Source organism: Thalassophryne amazonica, chromosome 1 (genome assembly GCF_902500255.1).
Source record: "Thalassophryne amazonica chromosome 1, fThaAma1.1, whole genome shotgun sequence".
Taxonomy (NCBI): Eukaryota; Metazoa; Chordata; class Actinopteri; order Batrachoidiformes; family Batrachoididae; genus Thalassophryne; species Thalassophryne amazonica.
The window spans coordinates 94,401,590-94,415,020 of record NC_047103.1 but is presented as its reverse complement, the minus strand read 5'-3'; the positions used below and the strand labels follow the sequence as shown (position 1 = coordinate 94,415,020).

Genomic DNA, 13,431 nt, shown 5'->3' with positions numbered 1-13,431 from the left:
TGGTGTATTTAATTGAGCAGAGGTTGAAGAGAATTTGCAAATAGTTGTATTCTGATTTTATTTACATTTTACACAATGTCCCAACTGCATTGGAATTGGGGTTGTATATTCATAATCAGAATCAAATTTCAAGTAAGTTCTCACATTCAAGGAATTTGATGTGTCATTGGTGCATACTTGTAAACAACAATAAAAAGAAAAGGAAAAAAAAAACTTCTGTAAGAAGTAAAGGAGTCAAATAGACAAATAAGCAAATTGTTTTGCGTGTTATCACCTAAGTACATATTCTAATACGCATGATCTCAACACTGAGACACACTGTAAGGTTGCTTTGCAGATTCTTAAAGAATGTATATCATTTGTAACAGTAGGAATATGTAATTAAAAGGTCAGTGGAGGAGTACAGATCTTATGTTTTGTGCACTACAGTGACAATTATGTAATATGTTTGTTTATGGAAAAAATAGACTCATTTCTTTTCCATTTTGTTGTAAATGAGTTCTTTGTTGGTTCTGCCTGTCCAGTTGAGTCTGAGGGATAATGATCTTATCTCACTGCCTAAAGAGATTGGAGAGTTGGTTCAACTCAAGGAGCTTCATATCCAAGGCAACAGACTCACCGTCCTGCCTCCTGAACTTGGTACCTTATGCGCGCACACACACACACACCAAACACACACACACACACACACACACACACACACACACACACACACACACACACACACACACACACACACACACACCAAGATTTATGGCTATAATATAGATTTTTTTTAAAAATGCTGCAGTATCACCCAGCATTCATCCAATTTAGATATGTGTGTTATTAATGTTGAACGTTTAATTTTCATTTCACATCTGTCCTGTTGTCTCTCTATCTTAACATGTTGTTAGTAGAATGCAGTTTGAATATTTATATTGTTAATAACATGCGCGCCTCCTGTTATAAGTCCCAAAGATCTGGGTTTCCCCCACAGTAGTACAGGCCACCAGACCAAGAACCCCTGCCAAGCCAGAGATATTCTTTTGATAGCAAAAATGAAAAACAATGCCATATATCTGTTTACTTTGAAACTCAGTAATTCTGGTGCATATGTGCAAGCAAGTAGAGTGTTCATGTACATTTATTGCACATATCACATTGGAGACGGATGTCATCCGATAGCCAAACCACCTCCGGAGGATCAAGTGGATTTCCAATCTATATACAACAGCTTAGTGGTCACCACACAGACTTTTCCTTATGTTGCTACTACCCTCTTCTTATTATATTCACCCTTTTATTTTATTTTTTTTGAAACACAAGTTGCCACTTCAAGTGTATTGCTGAGTGCAGGTGTGCTTCTCTTCTATAGTCTTCTACTTATTAATATCAAATATTTGTCAGTGCTTAAGTGAGTTTTGGAAGGTCCTCATCCTCTCTTACCACTGTGTACATGAGGTGTAGAAAGAGTGTCTTCCATAAAAAGACTTCTTTTCCCTGCCTCTTTTTACACCCCCCCCCCCCCCCCAAAAAAAAGGGCCAGACTTTGCTGACATTTCAGTGTTAGACCATTGCAGATGATTGATGGCGATATGTGTGGACAGTGTACATGCATTGTGAAGTCCCTTAAACCTCCCTTACACAGGAACGAAGTCCCTTGTGCATCCCCTGTGAGACCACAAAATGTGAGTGGATGACAGGATGCTCAAGGAAGGCACAGTGCATGCCTAGGTTGTACATGGCATGCTCAGTAGAAGCCCAGATAACACATGTTCAAAACAAACATAGAATGGACACAGAGGCTAGAGGACACTCAAAGAAGCCATAAAGGAGGCACAGACATCGCCATGATTGGCCAATTTATGCTCATGGATACTCAATGAATGCACAATGATGTGGGCAGTTTGCCATTATTTTTTTTTGCTTAACGATGTTCAAGCACTTTTGTTGCAACAGTGTACAAGCAATGGCAAATGAAATTCATCCGACCTATCAATTGCTATTACCAAAGGTAAACGGTGGATAAGCTAGTGAAGAACAGGTTTTTTTTTTAAAAGCGGACATGTCACTGGACACAAGTGACCTTCATGGCGATGAGTACCAGAGTGCTGTGCTATAACGCAGCACAGACTCACAGCGGGCGTTTTCACTAGACTCTTTCAACACCCTTGGCCCGCAGTGCAAGCAAAGACTATTGACTGGCCATGATTGTGCATCCTAAAACCTCTCTTAACTCTGCTCATTTCCATTGTCAATGGAAATGAGGTCTCCCCCTCTCACCGAATAATTTGTCACAGTTTTTTGTTTTGTTTTTTAAAGAGGAGATGTGATCAGACATGAGTGACCTCTGTGGTGATGAGTGCCGGAGTGCTGTGCTGTGATGCCTCACTGCTGCCAACATTGCTGCTTGCACCTTTTACTATTGCTAAATGCCTGAAAAGTATTTAGGTTGTGTTTTCTTTTCATGATGACTCATTAGAGTAATTACACTTGAATGTTTTCACTAATGAATGGAATGTTAAGCGTCAGAAATGGTTGTCATAACATCATAGTGCTCTCACTCTTTGCTGACATGCTCTGTGATGGAAAGCTCTGCTCTTTTCCCGACTCCCCCCCAAACATAGCTATCACTTGTGCAAAACATGTTTTAATCAAAACATTAAATGTAGTTTTCACACAAGATATTTTTAGTGTTGTGGTATTGAATGATTTTCATGAATAATGCTGTAAAAAATGTATGCACAGCATGTACGGCTGCCGGTGCAAAGGCACAGAGGAAGCAGAAGGATCACCAAGATAGCTGGAAGTCGCACAAAGGAAGAACAGAAAGAAGCTCAGTCGATGTCTAGGTCACTCATAGAATGCCAAAAGTGTGACTCAAAATTGCATTTTAGAATGCAGAAACAACCAGCAAAGGATGCTGGAGCATTTACACAGAAACATGATTTCACCCCTTCTTTGTCCCTTCTCCACCCTGGACCTTTTTTTGAATGCACAAGGGACTCTCAAAGGATGCCATCCTGCGTAAGGGGGTTTATGTAGGTGTGTCCAAGTTGTTAGGCTCTTTGTACATTGATGGACCTGAGACCAGGTTTTTGGTGTTCTCAAGTACAAGTACTTTTTGTTAATGAAGGATCTCAACATGCTAGCTCTGAAACCAGTCACACATCATTTTTAGACCATAACACCAACATGAGCACAAGTACTGTTGTTATTTCCGATGATACAGACACTGGGCATAAAAATGACAGCTGTGTCAGGTGGAAACACGCAATGACACTTGTGTTGAGCTTTGTGCCTGGTGCAAGGTACGACCCATGAAGCATTTTTGTATAACAGCACTACAGGACTGCTTTTTAGGTAGTCTGGCTCTGACTGGCCCCAGCAGGTTTTTAAAGTCTCCATTAGGGCTGAAATGATTAATCGATTAACTCAAATAGTTCGATTACAAAAAATGTTTGAGGCAAAGAATTGCCTCAAACATGAGGATGCACACTTAAGTGAATCATGTTTAACTATTCTCAAGATCGGCGCTAAATCACTTCCACAAATTGGCCAATCGAAGGCGAGAATTGTACGTCCGTGACTTGCCGCTCGGTGATAACACGCTCGGGCTGTGTTGTTTTATTGAATCAGACAGTTTTTTATTGTGTCTAACTTGCTTCTAACGGCCAGCTGACAGCTATCATTGCCTGAAAACTATGAGATTTATACCCCAAACTGACCTAAAATGAAACGTTGTATATTAAATCGACTTTATTGACGAGTCTGACACGTTTGAAAAATGACGAATTACATGTATTTGTATTGAGTTTGGCAATGTTTTCACTGAGAAACTCCTGCCCCACAATGTAAATGCCCCGGATGACTGACTTTGAGAATTCCAAAAAAAAAAGCCTTTATTCAGATTTGATCAGAGTTTTTATCAACAGGCTGTACAGTTAATTTATCAGTGCCGCTTTTGTGATACAGTGCACTCCACAGCCCTTTTTCAAAGGCTCTGTTATCCGCCAAGTATCCACAGAAAACAAGGATTTTGAGTTGGGTTTGAGCTGCACTCTGTACCGCATGTATAAATATACACTAAACACTGACTAAATCACAGCAATAAAAAGTGCAAATGAATTGTGCAATCAGAGATGGGACAAAGTCACTGTCAAGTCATGAATCAGCAAGTCCCAAGTCAAGTCTCAAGTCAGCTTGCAAACAATTGGTGGTCATTATGACTTGAGACTTGACTTGGGACTTGCTGATTCATGACTTGAGAGTGACTTCATAGTGACTTTGTCACACCTCTGTGTGCAATAAGAGAGGGAAAAAAAGAATGTCTTGTCCACAGACTGAAGATTTCACAGACCGCCTGAGCTTGTGGCTCGGCAAAGCTCCAAAACCCTTAACAATGTGAAAAAATAAATAATTACCCAGGAAAACAGAGAGAGAAAACACCCTAAATTTAAAAATCTGCATGATGGCACAGCGACATTGTGCCATTGCTTAAGGCCCTGTTACACATTGACGATTTAGCCAGCATATGCCAACCGTATTAAAAACCACTGGCATAAGTCCAATAAGTTAAGTGTAAGTTTTTATAAGTTAAGAACAAGTTGAAACACATTGAAGCTCGGTGATGTACACCTACTAATAGCTGAGCGCCTCAAAAAAATTTTGGGCATGCTGAAAATTTTCAACAAATTCCAGCGTGGGACTCATACATCCAGCACATGCGGGACATACGTGGTAGGTAGAGTATGTGATGTTCGCACACGTTTCTTGTAATTTACTCATAAGTCTAAACTGATTGGCTGAAAGCTGCGGTCCATATGCAGAATGACCGTTTCATTCACAACCAAGTATCTGACCTGTTCCTTTCAGTCCAATTCACCATCACAGATAGACATAATCCACATAAGGTCCTGATTTTTGAAAATGACCTCTGAAAATACTTTAATTAGTGGCTGGAAATGCAGCGTTTTAAAACAAGTCCCTCTGTGTTTTTTCTACTGCAGGTGCATTTCTCAGAAGATGCCAGTGCTGCGCTCTGAACACACAGAAGCGCTGTGATGATTTAAACTTTTAAAGCGTCGTCACTGTGGTGTGATCATCAGACAACCTGATCAATCGATCAGGGTGATCACGCCTGATTAATGCACTGTTTAAATATTTAAAGTGCTGTCACTGCCAGTGATCACCACACCAACAGATCATGCAGCACTTAATTCAGATCACACCTGATTGCGGTCGCCTGGCGCTTAAAAGTTTAAATCATCACAGCGTTTCTTTATTCAGTTTGTGATGGCCTAATCAGCGGATGATCAGGTTGATTAGCGGACCTGATCAGACCTGATCACATCCACTGATCAGGAAGCAGCCAGCGCTGTCAACATTTAAAGAGTCACAGCACTTCATTCATTCACGGCAGCGTTTCCCACAGCCAATCCACTCATCAGCATACACAATGAAAATGGTCCACCAAGATAATAAATAAAAATAAAAAAATTGAATAATGTTTAATTACTCTGTTTCTGACCGGTGTCACCGACCGAACGCCCCCCCACCCCCTAAAAAGCGGCCCCCCTGATGACACGGTTCGGATTAACACCTTGTTTCTGCTTCACACTGCACTCCAGTCATCATCTATCTCAGTGACAGATATCTGAAGCTTTTGTACAACAATCATTTACACATATATTCAGCATTATTTCATCAAGCGCGGAACCGATCACAGCGCATGGCTAAACGAGCTGCTAGCTGATGTGGTTTACTGCGCATCGGTCTTTCAGAGTGCCACGGAATTTCGTTGAGTTTCTGCTTAAAATTGACTTTAGAATGATTTTAAGAGGTTTTGTAACCTTATCATCTGATGGTTAATAATCCCCATGAATCCATTTGTTTGCTTTGGGTGAAGAGACTCCGTCTCAGACGTGCTGCTGTGTTCCCAAAATGATGCATGCGCAGATGCAAGAGGTGGACCGATTTTTAGGGGCAGACCGTTCAGTCTGCGACACCGGCACCACAACGTGCATTACCGACACCGAACTACTGGTGGAAACTGGGCTGTCAGCAGACACTGGTAAATCATCAAGGGTGTGACAGCTGCATTAATTTATTAGACATACGCCAGCATGCTCCAGAGTTTTGAAAACAGTCTGCATACGCAGGCCAAATCGTCAAGTTGTGACAGGGCCTTTAGGGAGAGCCCTGCCACTATACGAGTAGATATTGTTTAAAAACACAAAAGTACTTTTTATCCAATTACTTCATTAATCAATAAAATAATCGATAGAATACTCGATTCCAAAAATATTCGATAGCTGCAGCCCTATTCTCCATTCCATCAGTGTAGTACATTAGTGACAGTATCATGCTGGTTAGTTTTCAACAGTACCATACTGGGACAATTCTGAGGTTGAAGGGAACCATGGAACACATCAGTTACAATGATCTTCTGAAGGAATACATGCTTTAACCCACACGGATCTCAGACTGGGCATTCCAACAGGACATATTAAAGACAAGAGGAGTAGACTAGCCAGTGCTTGGACTTGAACTCAGTTGAACAACTCTGGACAGACCTGAAAATAACTTTCCACTCATGGTCTCCATGTAAGCTGACAGAACGTGGGAAGCTAAAACAATGGCAGAGAATGCTCTAGTCTAAGTGTGTGAACCTGGTCAAGTCACAGGCTGTATTATGTTGGCAAAAGTCTGACTAATTGTGTCTGTATCATTTGTCATAGTTTACTTATGAATGTGTTTTGTGATTGTGATAGAAATATCATACACTCTCAGCCATGTAATAATTAATAATGACAAATGTAATCTGTTAAACTCTCTTTGTTTAGGCAGTCTGGATCTGACTGGACCCAAGCAGGTTTTTAAAGCAGAGAATAATCCTTGGGTCACTCCTATTGCAGACCAATTCCAACTGGGTGTCTCCCATGTTTTTGAATATGTCCGCTCAGAGACATACAAATAGTAAGTATTAATACATTCTCACAGCGAGTATAGTAATGATTTTTCATGTGAAACTTGCATTTCTCATACACTTGGAAATGCCATATTATATACAGAGAATTATCATACTAAAGTGTACAAGACCAGTCTCCAGAAGGTTTCTGTTTTATCCTGTCCATCATTCCACAAGTATTAATGGATTGAAACTACAAACCAAACTTGTCTGAGGTTATAGTGACATGATCTTGGGTACCAAGTTTGACCTTGACACCCAAAATCTTTATCATGATATGGCATACACAAGGTTTCAGATACTCAGACTCCTATTGGTGACAGAATCAAAATATGCCTGACGTAAAACCTGCCTGAGGTCGTAATGAAGAAACCTTATGTACCAAGGTTGATTTGACACACAAAGATTTTGTCAGATAGGTTTCAGAGACTTAGCCTCTTGGTGGACACAATTTGAATTGAAAAACACACCAACTTTGAACTTGTCCATGGTCATAGTGAAGTTTCAAATTGATCTACAATGTCTTTGTCAAGATTTCATACATATTGTCTGCACAGATAGACAGATACATACATACAGTCGAGCAGTTGCTGGACCTGGTTTGATAATGTACATAGTAAAATACCACCTGCTGAAATCAACCAAATCATGTTATCAATGCTTTTTCCTGTCACATTGTTCTGAACAACTAATCTGTCCCAACAATCACAAATATTGATGTGATATCAGATTTGACAGCATGGGAGTGCTTGCAAATAGAAATGTGTGGAATTCTATATACAGTTGTATGTAAAGGTTTGGGCACCCCTGATGATTTCCATGATTTTCCTTTATAAATCATTGGTTGTTTGGATTAGCAAATTCAGTTAAATATATCATATTGCAGACAAACACAGTGATATTTGGGAATTGAAATTAAGTTTATAGGATTTACAGAAAGTGTGCAATAATTATTTAAACAAAATTAGGCAGGTGCATAAATTGGGGCACCCCAACAGAAAAAAATGCATCAATATTTAGTAGATCCTCCTTTTGCAGAACTAACAACCTCTCAATGCTTCCTATAGCTTCCAATGAGAGTCTAGATTCTGGTTGAATGTGTTTTGAACCATTCTTCTTTACAAAACATCTCCACTTCAGTCAGGTTTGTTGGTTTCCGAGCATGGATAGCCCGCTTAAAATAACACCACAGATTTTCAATAATATTGAGGTCTGGGGACTGAGATGGCCATTCCAGAATGTTGTACTTGTTCCTCTGCATGAATGCCTTAGTAGATTTTGAGCAGTGTTTAGGGTCATTGTCTTGTTGAAAGATCCAACCCCGCCGCAACTTCAAGTTTGTCACTGATTCATGAACAGTGTTCTCAAGAATATTGACTGGAGCCCATGTAACCCTCAACTTTAACATGATTCCCAGTACCTGCACTGGCCACACAGCCACACAGCATGATGGGACCACCTCCAAATTTTACCGTAGGTAGCAAGTGTTTTTCTTGGAATGCTGTGTTCTTTTTCAGCCATGCATACCACCCCGTGGTATGTCCAAATAACTAAATTTTAGTTTCATCAGTCCATAGCACCTTATTTCAAAATTAAGCTGGGTTGTCCAAATGTGCTTTATTATACTTCAAGCAGCAGAAAAGGCTTCCTCTGCATTACAGCATCTCCTTGTGTAAAGTGCCCTGTATAGTTGAATGTTGCACAGAGACATTATCTGCAGCAGGATCATGTTGTAGGTCTTTGGAGCAGGTCTGTGGGTTGACTATGACTGTTCTCACCATCCTTTGCTTCAGCTTATCTGAGATTTTTCTTGGCCTGCCACTTCGGGCCTTAACTAGTACTGTGCCTGTGGTCTTCCATTTCCTCACTATGTTCCTCACAGTGGAAACTGACAGCTGAAATCTCTGAGATAGCTTTTTATATCCTTTCCCTAAACCATGATGTTGAACAATCTGTTTTCAGGTCATTTGAGAGCTGTTTAGAGCCCCCCCTTGATGCCACTCATTAGAAGAGATGCAAAGAGGGGAAACATTTGCAAATGGCCACCTTATACCCTTTCTCGTGATTGGATTCACCTGTATAAGGAGGTCAAGGGTCAATGAGCAAAAGAAACCAATTTTTAGTGCTAAATCTATTTGAATCACTAAAATGACAAGGGTGCCTAAATTTATGCACCTGCCCAGTTTTGTTTAAATAATTATTGCACACTTTCTGTAAATACTGGAAACTTCATTTCACTTCTCAAATATCAGTGTATTTGTCTGCTATATGATATATTTAACTGAAATTTCTGATCTCGACAACCAATGATTTATAAAGGAAAGTCATGCAAATTATCAGGGGTGCCCAAACTTTTGCATACAACTGTATATATCTGGGTCTGTCCACAGTATCACAGTCATAGAACTTATATTGCAGCAAAGTTCAGATTTGCAGCAAACTGTTAGGCCTGTTTGTGCTGGTGCTTACCTGCCTCACCCTGGACAGGATGCTAGTCCAACACAGATTACTTCCCCAGCTGAGGCCAGTACCTATTTACAGCTGTGTGGATTTGCAGCAAACTGCGATTGCTTACTAAAAATTAATAAATCCCATTGCAAAGTATTTGTGTGCCCCACAGTTTCAGAGAGATATCCTGAGAGCCACAAACAAAAATTAATTTGAATGTGAACATATTCAGTGCAGCAGGTGGCAGGAATACAAGGGCAAGTTTTTACTTCACTGGTGAAGAGAGCTGGTGGGGAGATTGCAGAATACTGTTATTAAATCTTTGTTCCAAGCAAAAGCAGACACTGTAAATCCTCTGTTTGAATGCTTTACAGTGTCTGCTCAGAGGCACACTCTGTGACTGATCCGCTGCTTTGTGTCACTGTGTTCGGCAGAGACAATGTCCCCACCACACTGTCTTAAGCACATGTATTTTAAAGCAATTTCTGCTAATTGTTTTCTTTATTTGCTGATGTTGTTTTTATTGAGTTATTTGTCATTTATTTGTATTCAGTTGATCAATTGAATTGGGCATAGGCTGGAATCTTTTTGCAGCAACACTTAATGCAGTTAATCTTGCACCAAATTATAACATTACAGCTATAAGAAACAATTTTATATGATCCCTAATTGGGTAGTAGCTTGTCATCACAGATGAACACATATTAGTAGAAAACATTGCATGCTTGGAAATAAGCTTTAACAGGCTCATTTCTGAAACACCTCTATTATGAATTTAACTGTTCTGCAAAAGCAGTGCATTTGTATTATGCAGTATTGGTTCACATGACATAAGTAGGACATACATTTATAAAATTAGACCATATATTATAGCTAGCTAAGCTGATAGCTGTCATTTTGGATAATTATTTCTTCCACAAGGACAATGCCGTTTCCCTTTTGGCTTGTAAACCTGTGGCAAAATTAGGACAAGAATGCAAGACCAAGGGAATTAATTCCCTGAATTGAAGCAAGAGCAACCCAAAGGAAAGTAACACTGCTGTATTCACATACAGAGGCAGCCATAAACCTTCTTGTTTGTGTGGAATGTGGTGGATAAACCAGGGGACCCCTGTGGTCACTGCTGTCTACCTTTGGGAGCTTAATTAATGAAACATTATACAGTAATTGCTTCATAGTACAGTGGTGTGGGAGAGAGAAAGCCTTTTCAAAGGCTTTATGATTAGGATTAGTTTTGTTTCGTGTGGCCGGTATCGCCAAAAATTCAGGTCTTGTCACAGTTTACTGAGACAGATCGCCTCTTTGTGAAAGAATAACACTTTTTTTGGGTAGCCAAAACAGTGTTTATTCAAAAAAGGGAAAAAACTGAGACAAGGTCAAAAGTATATGCGCTGATCAGTACACAGTGGTTACTGCAGAAATGTCCAGTGTCTGATGCAAACTCAGTATCACAAATCCCATCCAAAAATCTGTACACAGAGAATCACAAAAGTCTGGTGAAAGCACAAAAAAACAGAAGGTAAAAATAGTGGTCAAAGAATGTAGCAAAGATCAAATATACTAGGAAAGAGCAAAACAAATGTGACAATAATAGCTGTGAAACTGATTAACCATCTGGTATCTTTTTAAGCAGCCAGAAATCAATCAACAAAATTAGGGACCAGAGGTGATTGACTAACAGAACATGGTCATACTTGTCCAGTCGTTCATATTGTGTTGTGTATAATAACACTACTTCTGGCCTTGGTAAATTAAATTTGGGGTTCCACAGGGGTCTGTGTTATTAGGCCCCTTGCTTTTCTCACTTTATATAGCACCCCTTGGGCATATTCTGTGGCATTACGGGATTGCCTTTCATTGTTATGCTGATGATACTCAATTGTACATAAGACTGAAATGATGGTTCTTGGTCCAGCCAGACATCTGCATCATTTTGACCAGTTGGCGCTTAATTTTGGTTCATGTGTTGTGCATCATATGGACAAAGTGAGGAATCTTGGAGTACTTTTCGATCCTACATTGTCTTTTGGCCCCCACATTAGAGACATTACGAGGACTGCCTTCTTTCATCTGCGAAATGTGGCGAGGATTCGTCCCATCCTGTCTATGGCTGATGCTGAGACTTTGATACATGTGTTTATTTCTTCCAGACTGGAAAAATGCTTTATTTTCTGGACTGCCGCAGTCTAGCATTTGAGGACTTCAGTTGGTACAGAATGCTGCTGCCAGACTTTTGACACAAAATAGAAGGTTTGACCACATTACTCCCATTCTGGCATCCCTTCATTGGCTACCGGTTTCTGCCAGATTGGATTTTAAAGTTTTATTGTTGGTTTATAAAATTGTTCATGGACTGGCACCTTCCTACCTGGCGGACTTGGTTAAGCCCTGCGTACATGCGAGGCTCTTGCGTTCGCAGGGCGCAGGGCTTCTGTGTGTTCTGTCAGAAAAGATGACTTTAAGCTTGCTTTCAGCTTGTTTTCATCTTGGAATATAATACGAGCCATGGAATTAATATACATGCTGTTGGATTAACTGCACAGTTTTTGGTACCTTCAGGAGTAAGTGAGATCATACCGGACTTTTCCATTGCAAATGGGGAGGCCCACGGAATGAACTCGGTGGTGAAGACGAGGGAATATGTCTAAGAATGATTCTAACATGACAAGTATGATCAAATTAAGTATTAATGTGTTAAAATTAAGAGTTGATTAGAAAAAGTATGTTACAAATAAGTGAAATGAATAATTATATGAGTTGTTTTTCATAAAGAGTGCAGAGTCAGAGAAAAAAAGGAAGTGAAGAAGATGTCGCAAGTAGGGCAAGAAAAGCTGATGTTAAACAACTGATCAAATGATTAAGATGTTGGTAAAATATGAAATGAATAATAAGGAATGAGAATGTTTGTATATGATCATATGAATTGTTTTTATGTAAAAGAGAGTTATAATGAAATGATTGAATATGATTGATGTGATTTTGAAGAAATGATTTAAAAGAATGAATTCTCAGAAAAGCTGAAGTGTTAACAAAAAAGAGGAACTTGAGAAATAAGTTACTGGTAGGGGCTACGGGGATTTCCAGTAAAGTAGAAGGAGAAGGGAGGAGGCTTTGAGTCAACAGCGTCCCCATGGTAACCAAGATCATCTGAGGACAACAAGAGTCAAGAACATATATAACCTGTGAAACACCAGAAAACGGGGTTATTCTCCAGGGAGAGGTGCTGTTGCCCACTACTCCCCTGTACGAGGAGATCACAACGACTTGACCTATCTTGTGAGCAGCAATTGGAATCGGGAGTGAGAGGACTGGAGCCATAAAAGATTATTTGAGAGAGATTTTCAACTCCCCACTAGGCCGTCCCGTCACGGAGTAGCAGAACAAGGAGCGTAACACTGGCCTAGAGTCTGAGTGGGGAATGTTCACGATTTCTCTCTCAGGACATCACGCATACCCAGAATGGATTAGATCAACTTTTGGTTGATGAAGACGGAATAAATTCTTATGTGGATTAACTTCCTGAAGGATTACAACATCACACAAGGATCGTGGTCAGCTAAAGATTAATAGCTGATGAAGAGGAAATCAAGTTCATCGAGCTGGGGACCCTAACCTCAAAAACCTCCTTCCTTCACTCCTAGAAAAAATTGTTAAGAAGTCAATCCAGTCCCAGTCAAAGTAAGATCAGTCAGAATATTGAATTAAAACAAAAATCTCTGCCAATCATTATTCTAATTATACTTGAATTACTGTTGTGAAATTATCACCATATAACCTATGTTGATTATGTTATTGGCACTTGCAAAACCTGCAATAAATTTCCAAGCATGCAGTTAACGTGTTAAGGCTGGGACATTGGATTATTGATGCTTCTTAAGGTGTAAGTAAGTTTATGGGTGTACAACATCAAAAGGCTCTAAAAGGTTAGTCTGGTTTTTTAATGAAAATAACACATCCTGGGGACTCGCTGTATGAGTCACTAAATTTAAAATCTAGCAACATTCCAAGAGCCCTGATCCATAAGAAGAGAG

At 39.8% G+C, this 13,431-nt stretch overlaps 1 protein-coding gene across 1 annotated transcript in view; it reads left to right on the top strand.

The window, feature by feature from the left end:
* Positions 1-13,431, top strand: part of rsu1 (Ras suppressor protein 1) — a 213,396-nt gene that overhangs the window by 82,504 nt on the left and 117,461 nt on the right. The window contains 2 exon segments of the mRNA XM_034172800.1: positions 525-639; positions 6,828-6,960. Of these exon segments, the coding sequence (XP_034028691.1) occupies positions 525-639; positions 6,828-6,960 (248 nt within the window).